The sequence below is a fragment of the Dendrobates tinctorius genome, unplaced genomic scaffold, assembly GCF_039654945.1.
Source record: "Dendrobates tinctorius isolate UK_male_01 unplaced genomic scaffold, ASM3965494v1 ptg000254l, whole genome shotgun sequence".
In the NCBI taxonomy this organism is placed as follows: domain Eukaryota; kingdom Metazoa; phylum Chordata; class Amphibia; order Anura; family Dendrobatidae; genus Dendrobates; species Dendrobates tinctorius.
In genome coordinates, this window is record NW_027361921.1 from 13,458,848 (window position 1) to 13,483,447 (window position 24,600).

Sequence of the window (24,600 nt, forward strand, 5' to 3'; positions counted from 1 at the left end):
TGAGAAAGATACGTTCCTAGTGGAGGATACTGTATGGACAAGCTTATTAAAGCAGTCTGGCCTACCATGGTGCTGGTAGATGCGAAAGCCATAGAACTCATGTTCGATAGCTTGCTATAAGGAAAACGTAGAGCCTTCCCTATTGACTAACAGTGGCAAGGACTCATTAAAAAGGAATGTGAAAAACCAGAGAGGAAGTCCCAGATAATCAATTCCCTGAAAAGGAGGTACCCTTTTGAGGAAGAGACATCCTCATCCTGGGATAGGGCTCCAAAGATTGACGTAGCGATCTCAAAGGTTGCCAGAAAGTCCTCCCTGCTCGTTGAGGATTTAGGTTCCCTGAAAGAACCCCTGACAGACAGATTATTGTCTTATAACAGCCTGTGAGGCCTCGGCTGGAACACTTAAGCCGCCCATCTCAGCCACTGGTGTGGTTAGATCCCTTAAGATATGGATTAATAACCTCGAGGATCAGCTAGAGCAAAGAGTCCCCAGGGAGACTATCCTAGAGGCAATACCGGCCATAAGAGCAGCGGCAGTATTCCTAGCTGAGACTTCAGCAGGATTCGGCAAGGCTAGCAGCAAAATTACCAGCTTTGGCTAATGTTGGATGCCGTGCAGTATGGCTTAAATGCTGGCCGAGGGACACACAGGCAAAGATGTAACTCTGCTCTTTACCGTGTGAGGGAAATTTCCTATTTTGGTCAGACATTGGATGATGTATTAGGAATAATACACAACAAAAAGAAAATTTTCCCAAAAAACAGCCATTTCAGGTCTTTTCGGCGCTCCTTTCAGAAGGGCCGGAAATCCAGGAGACGGCAATATAAGGATCGAGACCGAAACTACTCTGATAAGAGATCCAGAGGTGGGAGAGGCTTCTACTTCGGCAAGCCCTCCATAGGCACCAAAAAGCCCTCCCAGTGACAGGCCTTCTCAGAGGCACTTCCTCCCAGCTTGGGAGCGGATCTCATCCAACACCTAGATCTGGCAAATTGTGGGATCACATCTGGAGTTAAGGTTCCACCACTGGCCTCTACGAGGATATATGCAGTCCTCTCAAGAAAAACAGTCTGGAAGGGGAAGCAATCTCAATCCAGACAAACATGTCCTGGAAGAGATTCCGGTAGAAGGATAGTCTTACTCCCCCCATCTTTAAAAAAAAAAAAAAAAAAAATACCCCAGACAATTCCTGGAGGACAATTATAAATCGGAAAAGACCTCAACAGGTTTTCTGATCCTGTCTTCCAATATGGAGTTAAGGTCAGCAGTAGAGCTCCTCCTTCCTGAGTGTTATATAGCAGTCCTGGACCTCGAGAATGCTTATCACCACATTCTGATCCAATAATAAGGCCGCAAATGTCTGAGTGGCAGTCCAGATGGGTCTCAGTGGCGTCCCTTTCAATACGAGGCTCTGCCCTGTGGAGTAGTGATAGCCCTCGAGTTTTCACAAGATTAATCACAGAAGTCACAGCGCACCTCAGAGAAAAAGATACTCTGGTGATACCATATCTGGACAACTTCTTGATAGTGGGAAGAAATCTCACTTACTGTCGAGAACAAGTCAGAATAATGATGGAAACACTACAGACGCTGGGATGGCAGCTGAACCTAAAAAAAAAAATCCAAGCTGGAACCAGCAACGATCCAGAATTTTCTCAGGGTTAACAGTGGACTTGATAGAGCAGGAATATCACCTCCCAGAGGAGGAAAGGGTAATAATAAAAAAGAAAAGAGCCAGAAATGGCTCTCTGAAGGACCATATCGGTGTTCGGGTCCCCCACCTCCTGCATACCAGCAGTGAAATGGGCCAGTTCCAAACAAGGGAACTGTAAGGGTGTGTGCTGCAAAATAACCTGGAACTTCAGGGACGGTTAGAGCAGAAGCTTACCCTCCCGGACTCTGTACTCCAGTCACTCAGGTGGTGGTTACAGATGGTCATCTCCGAGAGGAGTGCCCTGCACACGCACACACGCAACCTCCAAGGTGGTCACAACGGATGTCAGTCCTTGGCGGTGCGGAGCCCACCTAGAGACAGTATGGTTCCAGGATACCTGGGCCCAGGAGAAAAGAAATCTATCCTCAAGCTATTTGAGCCAATTGTCTCTTCAGAGAGGAAGAGGACTAGAACTCTAGTGCCACCTATTGGAAGTAGCAATCCTAAAAGTCAATATCGACCCTTTAACGAGCCTTGTTACATGACTTAGGATAAAAGCCAAGCCAGAATCTCAATTTGCAGACACTGTTTCAGGGTACTGCCCCTCTTCAGTGCACTGACGAGGGGCAGTACCCCGAAACAGTGTCTGCAAATTGAGATTCTAATGTGTATAAAAACTATAGGAAAATAAAAGGGCGCAATAGGGTCTTATCCGAGTAGTTATTTGAAAGAAATAAAGGAATACACTGACCTTTTCCAGGAGAGATTCAAACATATAAATTCAGTTCTCCGCTTGCTGCACGTCCAAAGGTTCACTCCGTGACCGCCATAACATTAAACTTAATAGAACAGTAATTCATGGACTTAAGTGCGCTGCTGAACAAATACTGAATCCAGATTAAGTAAAAGGATTAACCATTTATTTCCCAACGCGTTTCGAAGTAGATAATACTTCTTCCTCAGGGGATGACATACAAACTCAAACGATTGAGAACTTCTAACAATCGAAAAAACTCCAGAGGAATTGTTACCACACTTAAAGAGGACACCACGTGAGAGTCCTATCAAGACAACCAAGCAGTGGTTGTATAGGTAAACCACCAGGGAGACACCCGTTTGCAGTCCTTGATGCAGATAGTCACTGGCCCTTTTAGGCTAAAGGTGACTGCTCTCGTCAGAGGGCCTCCGCTAAGCAGTTTGAGGCTGGATCAGGACTCTGGCGGAACACCTGTTCCTCTCATTATCAGCCCTGCATATCCAGGGTGTAGACAACTTGAAGGCAGACTGTCTGAGCAGGAACCACTTGAGACAAGGGGAATGGTGCCTAAAAGAATCTATTTTTTAACGGATAGTGCACATGTGGGGAAAACCCAGTATAGATGCCTTCGCCTCAGAAGCCAACAGGAAGGTTCAGAAATTCTGCTCTCTAAGTCCAGCAGACAGACCGTTGGCAGTAGATGCCTTCAGGATAGAGTGAACATCAGGTCTCCTGTATGCCTACCCTCCAATATACCTCATACCAGCGGTTCTGAGGAAGATCAGGGGGAGAGAGCCAGAGTGATTTATAATAACTCCCTTTTGGCCGTAAAGACCATGGTTCTATTGGCTGAGAGTGAGGTCAGTGACAGAGGTCTAGGACCTTCTAACACAGGGTCCCTTCAATCACCCTCAGCAGCCTGGAATTTGAAAAGTCACTACTAGAGAAAAAAGGGATTCTCAGCAGGGTTAATATCCACCTTACTCAGTAGCAGAAAACCAGTGACTACAAAAAATTTATGAAGAGGAAGTCCCGATAGTGGCAGTACTAGAATTTCTGCAGGAAGGTTGAGTTGGGGTTAGTTGTCGGTACCCTCAAATTACACGTATCAGCCCTGGCTGCCTTATTCAACTGCGACCTGGCAAACAATAGGTGGGTGGCCAGGTTTATCCAGGCCTGTACTAGAGCTGACTCTGTCCCGTCCCTTACTCCTCCTTGGGATTCAAATCTAGTTCTACCATCTCTGACAGAGAATCCGTTTATACCACTAAACACAACATCAGATAAAGATTCTAACAGCCTTATTAATGGCCCTCACATCGGCCTGTAGGTTGACCATTTACTCGCATGATCAACAGACCCTCCCTACACTTTGGCCATGGGCGATAGAGTTGTTAAAATTAGATCAAGCACACCTTCCCAGGGTGGTATCAAAATTCCATAGGGCTTAGTAGTTAATCTTGTCATCCCTTTGTTCTAACCCTAACTACCAGAAGGAGGAGCGGCTTCATTGCCTAGATATGAGGAGATGTCTCCTACAATATTTAGAGGTAACGAGACCATGGAGAAAACTGAGGGCCTTATTTGTCTCATACCAGGGGGCAAGGAAGGGCCTTAAAGCCCCTAAGCAGACTTTAGCTAGATGGGTGAGAAAGGCCATTATGCCAGCATATAGCTGGGCAGGCAGGGCTATTCCAGAAGGTATAAAAGCTCACTCCACAAGGGCCATGGCAACGTCCTGGACGGAGAGAGCAGACTCTCCCATTGACCAAATCTATAAGGCGGCCACTTGGTCCGCTCCGTCTACCTTTGTCAAACATTATAGGTTAGACCTATTTGCTACCTCTAATCTCATATATGGGAGAAGAGTGTTACAAGCAGTGATCCCTGCCTAAGAGAATACAAATCTCTGTAACTGTCGTGGTGCTGTCATGTATGATGGAAAAACACGGGTATTACATACCTGGTAATGTGTTTTGTTTTTTTTTTTGTTTTGTTTTTTTCATGAGACATGACGCACCCTTATATTCCCTCCCTGTTGATCACATCATTAATGGGATGCATTATACACTCCCTTGGGTGTTGGAAATTTAATGGTATAAAGGATGTATTATTTATATGTACACTAACCTGCAGAGTTCCTCTCGTGCCCTGTAAAACAACTGATGCGGAGTGAGGAGCCGACCCTTTTATCTTGAAGGTTTTCCTGTCCTTGTTGGCCGGATCTCCTCTCTCGTGGTGCCGTCATGTCTCATGAAAAAACACATTACCAGGTAAGTAATACCGGTGTTTTTCTCTGCTGCCATCCCCACCATCATCATGGGGGACTTCAAGATCCCCATTGACACCCACCAGCCAGCATCCTCCAAATTCCTGTCACTTACCTCATCCTTTGGACTTACTCAGTGGTCCTCCACAGCCACCCACACAGATGGACATACATTAGACCTCATCTTCACCCGCCTCTGTTCCCTACCCAATCTCACAACCTCTACCTTCCCCCTCTCTGACCACCATCTACTCACCTTCTCATCCTTGTCCTCACCTGCCCCCCATGTCCAGCCACTAGCACATCCTCGCAGAAACTTCACACACCTGGACACTCAGACTCTTCTACCTCTGTCCTCACTCCACGATAGACTCCTTCACCGCTTTCTACAACGCCCCCCTCACATCAGCCATCGACTCAGTTGCCCCTCTCACGCATGGCAAAGTGCGACGAATCCGTAGGCAACCCTGGCACAGCAACCTCACCAAAAAACTTTGACAAGCATCCAGGGTCGTGAGGTAGTAATGGCCGACACTATAACAGCTTTTCTTAAAAAAAAATGGGCTAGACCATTTCCTCAATACATATAACATTGCAGGTTATGGTTAATTTAGTGACCGAAGAAAAAACAATTGGTGGAGAAAGGTCGAACTTTATGGACCTAGGTCTTTTTTTCAACCTATGTAACTATGAATATAAACTTTTATTTCCAGTTTTTTAATTATATTGCAGCAAAATGTATTTGTCTGTGTTTTTTTTTTTTTTTTTTTTTTTTTTTATATAAGCTGTGTGGTATTTCTTTACGTTGGTTTGTTGGTGCGGGAGTTTGTCAGTGAGGTCTTATGTATATCTTCCTTCCCTGGCTGGTTTCCTCCACTTAATTTTTTTGCACCGCGACCGTACTTTCTAGGTCTGGTGTTGTCTATGTATTCCTCCCTTGGCTGTTTTCCTTCCCTTTTAACCTTTTATCTTTAATTATATTTATCTTTCATTATATTTATTACTCTTTTTCAAGTAGCCTCATGGATGGCATTTTTGGGCAGCATTTGCATAGTGCTTTGTTCACTGTGTATTAGAATTAACCCCTTTCCCACCCGTGACCTGGGACATATGGATACAGTGGCTGTGCGTACACGATCGACGCAAAGTGTAAGCTGATTTTGACAGCTGACAACCGGCACTCGGTGCCAGTAGTGGTCTGCACTTCTCCCAGCACTTTTACCCACTAAATGTGACGATCGAACTCGATCGCAGCATTTCGGGAACAGCCAGAGGGAAGACTGCCCTTCTGCCCTTGGATCGGAGACACCGTGAAGTCATCATGGGGTCCCAATCGTTGCCATGGTGACCCAATGTCATCATGACAACATCCAGGTCATCAGAGCAAGCAAAGTTGCTTGAGTATGATCAGTAACTGTCAACCGAAATATTGAAAAATTATAGCTCTCAAAATATGGCTCTGCTTTTGGAATGAAAACCATTTTTTAGTATGTAACAGCAGCCAAACATAAAAAAGATAAAATTCTGGTATCCCTGTAATCACACTGACCCGAAGAATAAAGTTGCCTGATCACTTACATTACATGAGGACCAGAGTAAAACATAAATAAAACAAATTCTTCACCTGCTGTTGACTTGTTCATTCTGCCTCCCAAAGATCGCAGTAAGACTCGGCGCACATTTATCCTGAGCTCAACGCTTACCTCTGAGTTTTCATGTAAATCCCTGAACTAAGTGATTCAGACAGAACCCCTGTCGGAAGATTCCCTATAATGAGGCAGGAGGAGGAACTGTGGATGCCATAGGACCTGTGATCTAGCATTGTTTGGTTTTTTTTTTTAGACCGTTTTCTACACTAATGATAAGGACACCGCTGAACCAGACATAGTCCAGTGTAACTCTGCTGCTTCGAGGGTTTCATCTGTCACGACACTCAGATTTAGATGGAAACCCCAAAGTAAGTGCTCAGCGTAGAGCGCAAGATAAATGTGATCCGAAACGTTATGTAAAATGTTCCTTACAAAAGCTTCTACTCAATCCACAAAAAAAATCAAGTCCCCACTCAGGTCCGTCACCTGTTAATGGTAATTTAGGGGGCTTCCACGTTACTGGTAGCACAAAGGCCCTGGAAATGCGAAATGGCTCCTTGCCCTTCAAAAGAAATTTAGCAAGTTCTGTGCTTCCAAATGCCTCCCTCCCTTCTGAGCCTCAGTGTACCTAAACCACATATATTATCCACATGTTTGGCATTTCTGAAGCGAGAGCCGCTTAACTTACGAATGCATGTCTCCAAAAGCATGAGCTGGGCATAGCGTACTGGTCACTACAACGTCAGTTTGCAATTTTCGTCAGTTTGCAATCGTATGTGTGTATGTATGTATATGTATATGTGTATATGTATATATATATATATATATATATATATATATATATATATATATATATATATATATATATATATATATATATATATATATATATATTTTATATTCCCAAAGTGGTATCATTTCCAAAATGGGGTCACTTGAGGGGGCGTTATTCTGCTCTTCTAGCACTTGGGGGCTCTGTATAGACCCGCAAACTATACTAATCTGTGCTCCAGAAGGCAGATATCGCTCCGTCCCTTCCAAGTCTCGCTGTATGGCTAATTAGTACAGTACAGCCACATATGGGAGATTACCACGTCCAATAGAAATTACAGGACAAATTATGGTGCCAATTTTACCAACATGTGTGAAAATGTAAAATTTGGGGCTAAAACAAAATTTTGGTGGTAAAAATGTAGTTAGTGTTTTCTTCACTGCCAAATGATATAAAACTGTGACCCACCTGTGGTGTCGATATGATCATTGCACCCCTAGATGATTTCACTGAGAGGTGTAGCTTGTAACATGGTGTCTCTTATAGGGGGTTCTGCTCTGCTGACACTTCAGGAGGGCTCCCAGTGAGTCATGGCACCGCAAACCATAACCGTAAAATCTGTACTATAATATGGTGCTCTTTTTCCACTTCAAAGCTTTACACTGTGCCTGAAAAATATTTCAGGATTACATGTAGGTTATTTGCGCACACAAGAAAAAATGGACTTGAGTTTGTTGTAAAAAAAAAAAAAAAATAAAAATCCTATTCGCTCTTAGAAAAATTAAAAGCTTAGGACTAAAATTACATTTTTGTGGTAAAAATTTAATTGTTCACTGGTATAAAATTCTGTGAATTGTCTCTTCAGAGAGGAAGAGGACTAGAACTTTAGTGCCACCTATTAAAAGTAGCAATCCTAAAAGTCAGTGTCGACCCTTTAACGAGCCTTGTTACAGGACTTAGGGTAAAAGCCAAAACCAGAATCTCAATTTGCAGACATTGTGTTTCAGGGTACTGCCCCTCGTCAGTGCAAAGTGTGAGATCTGGTTTGGCTGTGTGAGAGGCGTCTGACCGATATTCAAGAAGTATTGTTTCTCCTTGCGGAGAATGACATGCTAAGCATGCCGAGATGAGGAGACTTAAAGCCGCAATGCTCCTCTGGGAATTATGCAAATTGTCTCTTCAGAGAGGAAGAGGACTATAACTCTAGTGCCATTCTGTGAGGTACATGTGTTGTCAATATGACCACTGCACAACTAGATGAATTCATTTGGGAATGTAGTTTGTAAAGAGTTCACATATAGCGGGTTTCTGTTGTTGCGGCACCTCGGGCTCTGCCAATGTGATAGGGCACCCTCAAACCATTCCAGCAAAATCTGACTAGTAGTATTCCCCCACATATGGAGTATCGGCATACTCAGGAGAAATTGCACAACAAATTGTATGGTACATTTTCTCAGGTTACGGTTATGAATATGCAAAATCTGTGACTTAAAAAAAAATTTTTGTAGTGAAAATGAATTTTTTTTTTTTTTTTTCTTTTCACGGTTCAACATTCTAAACTTCTGTGAAGCACTTGGGGGTTCAACGTGCTAACCACACATCTAAATACATTCCTTGAGGGGTCTAGTTTCTAAAATGGTGTCACTTGTGAGTTTTTGTTTTTTTTTTGTTTTTTTTTGCTGTTTTAGGCACATCAGGGGCTCTCCAAACGCGACGTGGCATCTGCTAATTGTTCCAGCAAATTTTGCATTCAAAAGTCAAATGGCGCTCCCTCCCTTCCGAGCTCTTCCGTGCTCAAAAACCGTGTTAAAGTATTTTTTTGTGAAAAAAGTTAATTGTTAAGGGTTAATAAGCTTTGTAAATGTGGTTATTAGGAGTGCAGCTTTTAGAATGGTGTCAGTTTTGGGCATTTTAAGTCACTTCAAATGTGAGGTGGTTCCTAACAAAAAATGTTTAAAAAATTGTGCTGATGTAAAGTAGAAATGTGGGAAATGTTATTAACTATTTTGTGTGACAAATCTCTGATTTAAAGGCATTAGAATTCAAAGTTTGAATATTGCTAAATTTTCCAAATTTTCACCAAATTTATTTATTTTTTATAAATAAACGCAAGTTATATCAAATAAATTTTACCACTATCCTGAAGTACAATATTTCACTTAAACAGTCTCAATCAGTGGGAGCCATTGAAGCGTTCCAGAGTTATGAACTTATAAAGTGCCAATGGTCAGAATTGTAAAAATAGGCCTGGTCAGGAAGGTGCAATTCACCATCAGGGAGTAAAGGACATAAAATAGCGCTGCTCCCTTTTTTTGTCCAGTATAATCGGTATCATCCAAACCAAAAACATTAATTAGTAATATATTAAAATATTATGACTGTCTGTAGGTAGCCTAAGGGAAAAATATTAATAATGGACACTCCACTAGCATATATAACCTATGAGCGAGATTAAGAGTCAAAGTCCAGAGAAAATGACAAATTTATTTATTGCAAAATATTTTACAAAAACAAAGCAGACAAAATGTAATGGAACAGTCAATAGTGATGGCACAGGATATCAATATGCTAAAAATCCACAGTGTAGTGATGAGTACAGGCTAAAAGGTGAGCCTATAGATGCACATAAAACAAGAAATATGGTGTCTGCAGTAAAGAGACGTGTACCACATAACAAAAGATCAGACATCATGAAAAGAGTATTCGTCTGGAAACACAATATAGAGTAAACCTGGACCACCGAAAAACCCCGTGACCACTCCTGCACCTGTACCAACCCCCCCAATTACGCTGAATTCAGACTGTAAGACGGGCCCCCATTTGACACATTATTTTTTCCCCCTTTTCTTTTTGAAAATTTGGGGTGTCTTTATAGTCCAAAAAAATGCGGTAATTTGCAATGCTGGTTGAGTAATTTTGTTTGCAAATATTTATATACATAATATATATTTTTTACCTTCAGTACCAGTTCTTTTAATAGTTTTTGTTTTCCTTTAATTTTAGATGGAAAGGTCAGTGGTACTGGGGATTTTCATATATGGGAAACAATATCTGCTCTCTGCAGTTTTCTGCTTCCCCTGGAAAACCCGATAACAAAGTTTCCCTTGGCTCTCAGCAGAGGACTGATTCTGGAAAAGATTCTTATGCTACAGTGACAAGCTCAGCTGAAGCAAAAAATGTTCTCAGGGCCTTGTCAGCAGTATGTGGTGAGAATCTACACTTTGCTGCTGGTGCAGGTTACAAGTGTCTTTGTGTGATTCAAGGTTTTGTAGATTTCTATGTTTTTTCGGAAGACACCACATTTAAGTGGGATAGCTGTGCTGCTCATGCCATTCTTAAATCTCTGGGAGGTGGAGTGTTGGACTTTTCAGAATGTATTAAGTCTGCAAATCGGAATGTGAAACTGGTTGCCAGACCACATCTCCTTTACAATTCTGAAGTGCAAGAGGCAAAAGGAGCAGACAGATGGGCCAATAAAGGAGGACTTGTTGCTTACCGATCAGAACAGCATCTAGATGTCTTTATGAATCTCTTTATGAAAGAATTGTCTTTGCCAAAAGAACTTCATTAATTATTTTCTTGGTAAAGGGAATCTGTCAGCCAAAATTCACCCAAACCCCCTCAAATTATTTATATCTAACTATTTAAAGGCGGGGCTTTCAAAGACCAATCCAGCAATACGTTTACATGGACAGACCATTCCTATGTTAATGAGAAACTATAGTTTGAATTGGTACGCAAATTAGGCTGAAGAGATATTTGCAGATCTGAAGCTCGTTACTCCAATGCTGTTCCCCACCCATCACTGCCTCCTCCTGCTTGACTGACAGCTCACTTTCCTGATGTCACACATCATGGAGACTGTCAATCAAGCAGGAGGAGACCATGCTGAGCTGGGAATAGAGCTAAAGTGGCAAAGGCTTCAGGTCTACAGTTGCTATTCATCTGCATGTTAATTCCAAGCCTGATTTTTCAGTAGCAGGAACTGACTTATGTAAAATTATTGCAGGACTTGTCTTTGAAAGAGCTATATGTGCTTTTAAATAGTTTGTGGGGTAAAATCCTGCTGACCAGATTCCCTTTTATTTTTTGTTTAAAAATGTTATGTTACATGTATTATATATTGTATTATCATATCTATGTATCCTCTTTATCATAAATGTGTAATATATGTATTGGTGCTTGCTGCTTCTGAGAACGGTTTATTTGTGAATGCAATTCAAATTTTATAGGGATTATCATGAACTTTGAGCATCTGATTTATGCTTGTAATCAGCACATGACAGGGACATCATGCGCTGCTTACAAGCTGAGGACCGCTGTCAGAATACTCACTGCTCTCCACACTGGCATTATGTGCGTGGAGAGCAGTGAGTATTCATTGCTGTTTAATAGCGGGCACAGTGTTAGCCGTAGCCACCTGGCATTCAAGTGTGCCTGCTACTAAAGGGAGTGAATATTCACTGCATTCCACGCCTATAGGAGTGGAGAGCAGTGAACATTCATTTCCTTAAGTAGTGGGCACACACAAACGCTCGGCATCTGCAGGAAGCCGTCTGCTGCGGCTAACAGTGTGTCTGCTATTAAAGAGAAATGAATATTCACTGCCCTTCACTCCCATGGCCGTGGAATGCAGTAAATATTTCTTTCTCAGTGGGCACAGGAGTTAGCCGCAGCCGCTGACTCCTGTGACCTGCTGCTCTGCTGTTGCTGCTCCCCCACCTCCCCACCACAGCCAGAGTAGGGACATCTGACTATAAGATTCATCCCCCATTTTCCTCCACATTTTTGGAGGAAAAAAGTGCGTTTTATAGTCAGAAAAATACAGTAAGTACAAACCACTATTTTTATTAGAACTGTTTAACCCTGGGAACCACATGTCCTGTGTGTTGACATTATTGGATGATACTGTGGTTCCTGCAGCCAGCATTCACAGAAGCTTACTGCATACTGCTCTTACGTGAAATACATTGACATTGCAGTGTGCAGTAAGTGCCTATGCTCCTTCTGGTGGCGACTAGCAAAGGCAGATTATCATTTCAATAACTGTATTAAGAGAATAAAATGTTCAATGGTGAATATTTACATTAAATGTTATCTAGCTCACTACCTTGCGTTGTCTTTTCTTTTTACCCTTCTCGGCATATGATGTAACTGTATGTCATGATCATGAAGGTGTTCCCTCAAATGGTAAAACAATGACTTCATTGCGATTATGCTGGCACAGGAGCTGTACCTGCACAGTAGTCACCGGGAGCTCTGTCTAAAGGCCCCGTCACACATAGCGAGATCGCTGATGTGTCACCGATTTTGTGACGCACCAGCGATCTTGCTGTGTGTGGCACGCATCAGCGACCGCCCCCCGCCGGGTATCGCTGATCATGCAGGAATGTCTTGGGCCATTTTTTGATCGTTGGTCTCCCGACGGGTGCTTAGTTACCCGATATTTACCTTGGATACCAGCTCCCAGCGCGAGCACATTGGTTTCAAAGGTACACAGCGGGTAACTAAGTGACCCGTGCGCTTAGTAACCCGATATTTACCCTAGTTACCAGCTTCCTCGCTGGTCCTGATCGCTGGTGAGATCTGCCTGTTTGACAGCTCACCAGCGATGCACCAGCGATCCTGACCAGGTCGTATCGTTGTTGGGATCGCTGGTGCGTAGTTTAGTGTGACGGGACCCTAAGAGCTCATTCAGATGTCAGTGAATTGTCATTAGTGTTTGTATGCCAAAACCAGGAGTCGTGTAGAATAAATATTAATTGCACACTCCTTTTGAATGCAAACAAGATTACTTTTATTAAAGCTCAATACATAAGCGCAACCTTTTGAATGTCAACGCGTTTTGGCCAAATAGGCCTTTTTCACGACAGTTGCTAAAAACAAAAGATAAAACATAAGTATATACAGTAGTGTAACATGTTTATGTAGTACACATATATGTTGGTGATTTATATACATATATACAATGCAACAAGATAATACCACAGCAAGTGTCTTAATCTCATTTGCTTGATTATATACATCTCATCAAAGTATCAAATCAGCGATCAAAATGTGCTATCAAAAGCTTGAGAGCAAGAGAGATTTGTAGCTGAGGAGAGCAAGTGTTTTAGCATAGAGTATCTGAGACATTGTGAAAGAAGCATTAAAGAAGCACAGAATCATATAAGAAAAATAGAATAAGCTTAGAATCATACAAGAAGCACATAGTCATAAAAATAGGTGTGTCGTACCACTCAGTAGGTATTCTCTTCTAGAAAGGGATTTCTCTTCCCTGGAGCTGCGATTTGTTAAGTCTAGGGAAATGAAAGCATTATATGTGAATAATAGTTTCTCTCAAGCATTAGTTTGTAAATAAATCCCAGTTAAATACCTGGAAGGTATTGTTCAAGAAATATCCTTGAGTAGGTTGATGAATGTGGAAGCCTATAATGGAATAGGTAAATCCTAAATAATAGTGCCTGCATTGGGAAGGCAAAGGAATGTGTATAGCTACAGCAATTCGAAATCATGTAATTTTACCCCTTTAATAATGGTAAGATATAGGTCCCAAGTCGGATCAGCTATAGGTCTGTGCACAATAGACATAATATATATTGGAGCTCTGTATGGATATGTGCCAAGGGTCAGTATTAGAGTAGCTGGAAGCTCCATTACCTGTATGTCACAGGTCTGTACACAATGAACAATATATATTGGAACTCTGTATAATCTTGTTTGCATTCAAAAGGAGTGTGCAATTGAAATTTATTCTACATGATCTGAGGGATCTCACCAATCCCCTCAACTGGCACCATCGTTGGTGAAACTGAGTGCACACCAATATGTAATTTTCATAAAACCAGGAGTGGAACATATAGAGAAACTACAATGGAAACATTGACACTGTCAATCTTTCCATTCTAGTTTCTCCGTATGTTCCACTCTTGATTTTGGCATACGAACACTAATGAAAAATCACTGCCATCTGAATGAGCCCTAACAAATAACCAGCACTGCTGCTGGCTGTTTACCAGCTTAACCCTCTAAATGCAGCAATCCATAGAGATTGCAGCATTTAGATGGTTTAGAGGCAGCGGGCTCCCTCACTAGCATCCCTGTGAAGCGATGTGCAGGAAGCCAATGGTACTCATGGCAGCCGAAGGTCAAATAATGCTTGCTTTGTAGCTCGTTAGACCCAGCAATAAACTGGCTCTAACAGAAGTTCTGTCAGTGTCAAAATGGCAGGTCTAATGCTTTGCCATGTGTGTGTATTGCAATGCAGTAGACAAGTGATAAGATTAGTAAATGTTAATGTCCCCTAGGAGGGGGACTAAGTAAAAAAAAAAAATTTGCAAAAAGATTACAAAAACATAAACAAGCAAATATTATGCTAATAAATACACATATTTATGTAAACATTGACAAAAAAAGTTTGTGGTCTTTGCCTCATCCAGAATAACTGATATATAAATGACAGGGAACACTGAAAACAACAAAATAAAATAAGTTGTTTCTTAATCAGACGGCTGAACAAAAAGTAAAATGCGTAATAAAAAGGTCTTATGTAAATACATAGTATTCCTGGAAAATAGTCATCTTGTACCATAAAAAAACAAGCCCCCACTTGGCTCCGCCAGCAGAAAAATTACAAAGCTATAGTTCTTGAAATATAGCGATGCGAAACAATTTCTTTCTATAAAATTGCTTTTATTATGCAAAAGCAGCAAAATATAGAAAAAAACAATATAAATGGGTATCGCTGTAATCGTACGTAAGAATAAAGCAGTCTTATCGCTTTAACCACACTGTCATCGGCATACAAAGAAGCGCCCAAAGAGTTATTCCTAAATTGCTGCGGTTTAATACTTTTACATTTTAGTGGGGACTTGTATAGATAGTAAAGACATTAGGCCTGTTTCACACATCCGTTTGTCACCATCAGTCAAAATCTGCCGTTTTGGGGAAAAAAACAGATCCGCCTTTTTTGTTTGCGGATCCGGTTTTTCCCCCATTGACTTTCATTATCGGCGGATTTTGACTGATGGCCATCCGTAGCATCCGCATTTTTGCGGATCCGCCAATATTTTGGTGTACGCTGACCTGACCGGACGGACCCTGCAACGTTTTTTTCCTCTCTCCGGATCCGCTATTTTCTGTTTTAACCCGCAATTCTGTCTGGCTGCTGGATGAAAATCAATCTCTCTCTCATCTCCCGATCTCCAGCCCCATTTGTCTCATCGCGCACTCTCCAGCCCCATTTCTCTCATCGCGCGATCTCCATGCTCTCACCCACATCCCGAGAGATGATCGCTCACCGCAGATGCCCGCTCACTACATCCGCCGGTATTAAATTTTTTTTTTTTTTTTTTTTTTTTCTTTTTCCTTTTCCCCAGGTGCGGCTCCTTTACATTTTTAACATCGGCGGATCCGTACATCCACCGATCCGCTGACCCCCGTTTCAGTCCGCCTGCGGATCCGTTTTCCGCTATTTTGGCGGATTGAGACTGACAAAAAAGACTGATGTGTGAAAAAGGCCTTACAGAATAACACAACTCTGATACCAAAAGGAGTGAGGGCCCTGCTTCCAAGCTAACAGTCGATTAGGAAATAAAAGACACCATAAGTAAATGGTAAGTGCTTGTATGGTCCTGCCATTCCAAACAATCAGAATAAAAAGTGATCAAAAATTGTGTGCCTCAAAATAGTACCAACACAAACTTCGGCTTATCCAAGGAAAAATAAGCCCTCCCATATCTGCAGGAAAATGTAACAATTGTAGCTCTCAAAATATGGTGATGCAAAAAGCATATTTTTTTTGTAGGAGGGAGAGGGGTATAGAAAAACCTTTGTGTTTAAAGGTAGCAAAATCTATTGCTGTAATCACACTGATTCCTACAAAAGCCACTGGGAATGGCCCAGAAAATAAATGTAAGCAATTCTTGTACCTGAAGTATTAGCTGTGATGTTATAGGATACTGTTTACTGTGAAGTTACAAATATACTGTAAGTTTTATTGTCGCTGATATTAAAATAGCATTAAAAAAAACGCAAAGTCCAGGACAAACAGACATATTTACACACATTGGTACTCAATTACACCAAATAACCTTCTTGACAGTTGGTGTATAGTGCGATATGCCACTTTAATTCAGGCTGTAACCTAAGGTTTGCAACTCTTAAATAGTAGACCCATGAAGCTAACTGCGGCAAACCCTATTATATGCCAAATCCTGAACAAACCAGATCATGGGCCAACAAAATGTTTTATATATGCAAAGGATATTATGAATTGATATTGAATGTCTGTTTTTAACACAAATCATGTTGAATAAAATACCAATCTTGTATCAGAGTACCTTTATAGCACTAAAAAAACTAATCACTATCTAAAACCTTTATAATTACTGAGGATAATCTGTCTCAAATGGCTCTGATATCTTTATATAGTCATTTGCAGCCTGAGAGAGAACGAGACATAATAAGAATAAGCATTAATTTTTTTTGTTATAGTGCTTGAAAAAGCACTATATTGTAATCCGAACGCTGCTAACTTCTTCTGCTTCTTATTATTATTCAGTTGATTTTCCACAATTAATGCGGCCCGAACCGCTACAAGCACAGACTCCGTTGAGGTGTCGTTTCGAAGCCAGCGTCCATGAGAGGTGTGCTAAGTAATTTTCGTGTCGATCGGATTTGTAGTTTTTGCGCAATTTGCGTTTGAAAAACATTTTCTTCAATGCATTTCAATGGGAAAATGTTGCCACAGAGAAAACATGCCCTGAGGCAACTCAAATGGCAGTTAAGCTCATTGATATGCATCATGACCCCAGCAGGACAGAGTTTCTGCCAGATAATAGCTCTTAAAGCGAAACCCACAGCACAAATGCAAATCTAGCTTCATCACATGACGCATGCCCCTGAGAGAGAATGTGCGCCAAAGTGGATTTAGAAGCCCAGTGAGCCAAACTGGCTCTTAAAGGGCCGACGCGCCAAAGTGATTCTTAAAGGGCCGGCGCGCCAAATCGAAAGCTGAGTGACCCCAGGCTCCAAATCGGAGGCTGAGCCACCCAGGCTTCAAAATTGGAGGCTGATCGACCCTGGCCTACAAATTGGAGGCTGAGCCACCCTGGCCTCCAAATCGGACCCAGAGTGGCCCCGCCCACCAAATCGGACCCAGAGTGGCCCCGCAGGCCAAAGTGACCCCTGAGAGGCACCCACAGTTAAAACGGATCCTGAGTTGAAAGTCTTGCAGGGGCAGCAGGCAAGTCTTTCTTAAAGGGGCAGCCCGGGCACCATTTCAAAGCACTATCTGTACTTCCTTCAGGAAATGGACATCTAGTTTTTTTTAATAAACCATCTTTATTGAACAATAAACAAAGAGTACAAAAATTGTACAAAAACATCAGAAAAAAATCCCACAGATTTTCACCGTGCTTTGAGTACTAGACAGTGTATTATAACTACCCCCACCCTGGCACGCGCATCCATAACTTCATAAAGTAACCTCAATCAAGCCTAACAGGAGTTCTGCCATCAATTTGCTCTCTCATGTACCAGTCTGTAAATTGCAAGCAACCATGAATCGCCTGGTGTATCGACAATGTCTGGTTTTAATAAAAGATCAAGTAAAAAAAAAAAACGTTTAGTGTATTTCTCTTTATTCAAAATGGACTCTATTCAGTCCATCTTAAAGAGATAAGTTGCCTTCTTGGTAATTAAACTCAAAGAGGGTATTACCCTGTGCCCATGGATGTAAAATACTTTTGCAGGTAGCGGCCGCCCAAACAAATAAAATGCGGCGCTGCTGAACAGCCTCAGCAACTGATCTTGTGAAAGAATATTGAATATGGCCCACTCCGGAGAAAGAGAGATTGATACACCAAAGGTATTACTGAGATGGTCCGAGAGTGTATCCCAAACCTCCTGTATTTTTGGACAGTCCCATAAACAATGAAAAATATATGCAGAATGTAAGCATTTAGGGCAAGGAAAATTACCTGAGGGGGATATTTTAGTTTTAGATGTAATCTCTGGGGTGATACTGTATGTGCTCTATGGAATATCATGAGTCATGGTTGTGTGCTATCATACGGTAACAGAGTTAATACGTAATGTGGCTTTCAAGAGGTCTTTTACCTGACAGTTTGAGATACCCATCTCCCCAGGACTGGTGAAGGGTCTGACTACTGTATGGAAAGTTTTATTGATTTGTCTAGAAAGGAGGGTTTGTGTAGAAAGGAGAGTTTGCCAAGAAAAAGGAGAAACGCTGAGATATGGGGGTCCAGTCCACTAATTCGTCTAGCATGACGCCATCCCAAAATTACTGACCATAGTAGGGGGTTATCCCTAATTTTCATTGGGACCTCAGCTTGATGTAGGTGAAGCCGAGCAGGAAGACTAAAAGGTCTACACATCGCCTCATCTATTGGGGTATTTGTAAAGCGGGTATGTCCTGATGAAGGGGGCATGAGACCCCTGAAACGCGTTGAATAAAGCCACTGTGAATCTAAGATATCTCTCTCCTGGAATTTATCCCGGCGGCAGCATGGAGTTTTCACTGCAAATTCCCATTGAATACATAAAGCAGGTAAAGGCATAGATCCAGTCCAAGGAATTACGGAAGACAGCCGCTATACTATATAGGCGTATTTTAGGGAGATTAAGGCCACCTAGGATTTAATTTGTTGCAACTTAAAAATACTAATTCTAGAGCCTCACCTTGAGCCCCAAATAAATTGACGTAAGGTTTTTGTCAAAAGCCTATCATCGGCTTTAGGTAGTAGAACCGGCAGAGTCTGTAAGGGGAAAAAGTATTGTGGGGAAAGAAATTATAATCAGCTGGGTCCTGCCTGCAAAGGGTAGTTTAAGAGATTTCCAGGATTGCATTTCCTGTATAACAGCAGAAATGAGGGGTCGGACATTCAATTTATAAATGTCATGGGTGTTTGAGGGCAAACATACCCCAAGATAACACAAGGAATCTCTCATCCACTGAAATGGGAAAGGGAACGACCACCGTTTCTTAGCAGCTTTGAAGATAGCCAAATCATGAGATGTCATAATTTGTGAAATCCCAAAATTGCTCCAAACTCATTAAAGGCATTCATTATAGAAGGAATGGATTCCTTAGGATTGGCTATCATGAGTAAAATATCAGCAAATGCCAGTGTTTTAAGCGTGTGGTGGCCAATCCCAATACCCCCAAAGGAAGGGATCATCTCCAGTTATCTTAGCAAAGGATCCAGGGCAATATTAAATTACAAAGATGTCAGGGTACATCCCTGCCTCGTACCCCTGAAGATTGAGAAAGAGGTTGACTGAATACCATTATGCCAAATTGAAGATTGGGGGTTGGTGTAGATTGTCCTTACAAAGTTGAAGGTAAAGCCAAACGATCTATACTTAAGGGTTCGAATGAGGTGAGACCAGGACACTTGATCAAAAGCTTTATCAGCATCAAGGCTAACCAGTATATGCTGCTTGGCTTTGACGTGATAACTGTGCAATGGCAGCCAATGCTGTCCTGATATTATAAGTGATAGACTTTCCATGGAAAAAACCTGTTTGAGATGGGGTATGGATACCAGGAAGAATGGACTGGAGTCTAGTCTACTAGCCATGATTTTGGTAAGCAATTTAACATCAACGTTTAGGAGGGAGATCGGACGGTACGAGGCAGGAAGAAGCGGGTCCTTGCCTGGCTTTAGCAACAAAGATAAACAAGCTTCGTTGAATCGGTCAGGCATAGAACCCGCTTCAATAATATGATTGAAAATAGAAGTTAGATGAGGAATGAATAAAGGTTGTAGCATTTTATAAAATTCCACCGAAAAACCCATCCGGGCTGGGTGCTTTAAGTATTTTTGAAAACTTGATAACTGATCCCACCTCCCCAGGAGAAATCAGCTGATTTAAAACTTCCCTTTGGGAAGCGGAAAGTTTTGGCGGATCAACCTTATGTAAAAATTTGTATCCATCCTCTCGGGAGTCTATGGATGGGCCATAAAGATCTGCGTAAGAACCTCTAAAAGCCGCACAGATTTGAGTTGGGTCATGAGTAATAGAGCAATCAGGTAATGTAATATTAGAGACTCTAGTGGCCACTTTGAATGGCTTGGTTAGGGATGCCAAAAAAAAACCCGGTTTATTACCCCACTGAAAGTATTGGTTGCATTGGTGAGCTAACTGATTGTGTGCCTGTTCATGCAATAGGGTGTCTAAGTTTTGTTTAGCCGTAAGGTAAGCTTCTCTGAAGGAGGGTTTATTATGTAAAATCCCTATATGCCTGAGTAAGGCTAGTTTCACATTTGTGGACGAAGGGCTGCGGAGTTCCTCCGTGAAGCCCCGCCCCCTGCCGTGTCTTCTCCGGTTAGCTATGCCTATTTCTGCATGCGGCTTCATGCAGCCTGCGTACCCTATCTTTAACATTGGGTACGCAGGCCGTGCCGCAGCATGCGGATGCCGCCGCATGCGTCGTTTTGACGTTGCGGCACCCGCATAAAATTTCAACGTGTGTTCTATGTGGGTTGCCGCACCGTCAAAACGACGCATGCGGTGGAATCCGCATACTGCGGCACGACCTGCGTACCCAATGTTAAAGATAGGGGGTACACAGGCCGCATGCAGAAATAGGTGGAGCTGACTGGAGGAGGCGTGACAGGGGGTGGGGCTTCACGAAGGAAGTCCGCTGCCCTCCGTCCGCAAATGTGAAACCAGCCTAAGCTGGTCCAAGAGAGGCCGCAGGGAGGACTATATATATATATATATATATATATATATATATATATATATATATATATACTGAGACACATAGGATATAATATGTCCCCTAGGCACCACGTTATCAGTGGCCCAAAATAGGTTGATATCGTCCAATTGTTCTAAGTTATCCTCCATGAAAGTCTCCCACCAACCAGTTATATAACGTTTGAAGTCATTCGAGGTGTAAAGATATGAGGGGAAACGCCAACGAAAAGAAAGTTTTACTAGTGGGGAGTTCCAAAGTAAGTAAAACAAGAGTGATCCGAAATAACCGATGGGAGTATATCAACTGTTTTTAAGAAGGAAAGAAGGGGGGCAGAGGTTAACCAATCAATACGAGTATGAACATCATGTACTCTAGAACAAAAGGTGTATTCTTTCTCCGTAAGGTGGCAGCATCTCCAAGCATCAACCAGATCAAGCCTATCTAGTAGGGTAGAAAGCTCTCTATTTGAAGAATGAGATGTAGGCATAGGTGTAGATCTAGCAAGGAAGACGTCATGAAGGGTATTTAAATCTCCACCCAATAATATATTAGTGGGATGCCAGCCATGATCAATTTCCACAAGTCTAGCAAAAAAAGGGTTGGCAGTGTTGGCGTATAAATGTTTGAGGCAGTATTCCCGCTGTTCAAGAAGAACTTTAACTAGTAAATATCGTCCCGCTTTATCGTTTACAACATCTTGTATAGAGTATTCAAGATCTTTATGAAACAAAATGGCCACCCCAAGCTTTTTCTGTGAAAAGGAAGCCTCCAAGCACTCCAAATTGTCTATTACGGAGCGCTGGTGACCCCTGCAAAGCCAGTGAGTTTCCTGTACAAAGACTATATGCGGGCGTAGGCAAGTGATATGGTCTAATACCTTCCTACGCTTTACCAACAAATTTAGACCAGCTACATTCCAGGAACGAAATTTGAGAGTCAATATTGATATGTGAAGCTACATCATTGAATGTAGCCATATTATCCTATTCCACATGGAGGCCAGGTGACAGATAATAAGAAAAGAATCTTTAGGCAAAGGTTTGTCCCATCGAGCAAACCCTAATACCCAAAGTAACCAAAAAGACAGAGTACAGAGTGTGCCCGGGAAAGCAAAACACCCCCCCAACCCCCAATCCCCAAACAAACTGAAAAATAACATATAAACCATCAGGTTAAATTATCCCGACTAAAAGCAACCCCTAGAAAGTAATTTTACCAAATAACAAACATTATGCACATTAGTACAATAAGATCACATCACCACCCAGGTCCCAATATTCAAGGATAATAACTTTGATTTCTGGTCAAATGTTTTAAGTAACCAGAGAAGGTGCCCGGGAAGAACGCTCCATTTCCTCCATGGCTGTATCGGGATTATCAAAAAATACTGGTTTTCCTTGAAGCACTACCCAAAGGCGTGCAGGGTATAGAAGGGCAAAACTTGTACCCCTGTCATGTAACTGTCTACAGACTGGTGAAAAAGCCTGACGCTTGGCCGCTACCAAAGCGGAGAAGTCCTGAAACATAAGAAGGGAGCGACTCATATTTCAGCAAGGAAGCGGCTCTAATTACCCAGAGCAGTTGTATTTTGTCCTAATAATTGAGCAGCTTTAAAATAACAGGGCATGGGTGAGCTTTTGGATCGGAACATTCAGGTCCAGTCCTGTGGGCGTGCTCCACTACCATGGAGCCAGGAAGGTCCAGCAAATTGAGTGCACACGGGAGCCAGGAGAAAGTGAAGTGATGATGGTCTTTCACTGACTCCGGGACGCCAATGATCCGGAGATTGATTCGACGACTCCGATTCTCCAAGTCATCGAGTTTTTCCTGGAGCTGCTCTATTGCATTCTCTGTCCTTTACCTGAGCAGCGTAAGATTTGTACAGTATCCTACAAATCGTAAGTACGCTGCACTGCCGCAGAGATTTTGTTAGTGTGGTCAGTCAGCTGGGATGTGATTGTTTCCAGTGAGGATTGGAAAGACTGAAGTCTGGCGTCAATCGACGGCATGAGTTTCGTCATGATAGAAGTGGCGATGGCTTGTAGAGATTCTTCGGACATGGCGGAATTAGATTCCGGTGTTTTAGGAGGAGATTTAGTAACCTAGGCTCTGGTTTTCACAGATTTAGAGCTAGTAGGGTTCACAAATTTATCTATGGGTGATGACGAAGGGTGAATAATCACAAAATAAGCATACCACAGCCGGGGTTTAGCTGAAACAACTTTCCTAACAGATAGGATTAAATAGCAAATAGGCACTAATATGTCCCAGTTAGGGCCGGGGTCAACCACCATAAGGAAGGTGAGCCCCAATAGGAGGGCTTTATCCGTTCTCTATTTTTCTAAGCCCATAGGGGCAGGCGCCGTTATAAGAACGCAATAATCACTGTTTAGCGTTGACCTCCGAAAGTAGCAGGTATAAAGATCACATCAGTAGTAGGCTGTGTTTAAAAGTAAAATTTGTTTGAAATACTATGGAGTTCGCTGGAGCAACTATAACACTGAATTTTTTATGCAGTTACTCTGGGTAGTCGCTAGATGGCAGCAGAGTACTGTGGCTGTATTAGGTGTTCTCTATGTGCCCAGTGCAAAGCAGCAGCCCTGCTCCTTCCCTTCAAGATGGTGCCGGAGAAGAAGCCGACCACGCGGGGCACCCGGACAGCACACCAGCGCCGCGGCTGCAGCCGAGAGGAGGGGACCCCCCTAAGCAGCGTGAGGGGCCCAGGACACAAGCCCTAAGCACGTAAGAGGAAGATGAGTAGCGTGCCTGGGGGAAGCACCGCAGGAGACCAGAAACGGTGGGCAGCCTACACTCTAGGCGCAGCTGGTGCCAGTAAAAATGTCCAGGGGAGCGTCCAGCAAGGGGAGGGGTGCCCAGGGACTATGCAGGGTGGCTGCAGTTCATAGCAGACTCACCGCTGACCAGGGGATCTTGTCCTGCTTGATCTGTTGCGTGAAGCAGGGGGAGAGGACAGCGGCAGGCTCCCAATCAAGTCCTGCACTCACCATGGGTTCATTAAGGTTGGTGTGTGTCATGCTGCTCTCACTGCACTCCCCCGGAGCCGAGGCACAGTTCCCGACGTCATCACTTCTGGTGTTGCGGCCGGTCCGGGGGTCCCGTCGGGTGCCCACACGCACCTGTTGCACTTGATTCTATGGCTGCACGCTCGGCTCCAGGGCTTTGTCGAGCGCGCATGCACTCACACCACTGCCCTGACTGTGGCCGCGCCATCTTTGAAGTCTCTATGGTCCTGGAGGACCTGACCCGGAAGTCCCAGCACACTTTCCCTATTTCAGGCTGCCTATTCCTGTTGGCGGCCCCTGATTATCATTCTTGCTTCCTTGCTAGGCCTGCTTGGTGTCTGCTTGGCCGCTCTCTGTACTTGGGTCCCCTGTCCTGTGTTCTGATGGGCTTCCCAGCACGTGCTCTGCCTTGCCTTGTATCCAAGCTTGCTTCCCAGCACGCGCTCTGCCTTGCCTTGTATCCAGGCGTGCTTCCCAGCACACACTCTGCTTTGCCTTGTACCCAGGTGTGCTCCCTGCACTCGCTCTGCATTGCCTCGTACCCAGGCGTGCTTCTCAGTGCACGCTCTACACTATCCTGTACCCTGCTTGCCCCCATGTACATGCTCTGCACTGTCCTGTATCCTGTGTGCCCCCGTGTCCACGCTTTACGCACTCCTGTACCCTGCGTGTCCCTATCTTCACCTTGCTACACACGGTCTCTCGCGCCTCCTTCAAGCCAGCCACCTGGTTCTAACAGTCGTGGTACTATATCCCTCTGGGTCTGCCCCTGACACTCCCTGTATAGGGGTGGTCTTCACT

At 43.1% G+C, this 24,600-nt stretch overlaps 1 protein-coding gene across 7 annotated transcripts in view; it reads left to right on the forward strand.

Annotated features, from left to right (window-relative positions):
* Positions 1–12,150, forward strand: part of INPP1 (inositol polyphosphate-1-phosphatase) — a 124,491-nt gene extending 112,341 nt beyond the window's left edge. For all 7 annotated transcript variants that reach the window (XM_073558184.1, XM_073558182.1, XM_073558178.1 and 4 more), the window contains one exon: positions 10,048–12,150. In XM_073558184.1, coding sequence (XP_073414285.1) covers positions 10,048–10,615 — 568 coding nt within the window. In that variant the 3' untranslated portion in view covers positions 10,616–12,150. The remainder of the gene's footprint in view (positions 1–10,047) is intronic.
* Positions 12,151–24,600: the final 12,450 nt, after the last annotated feature.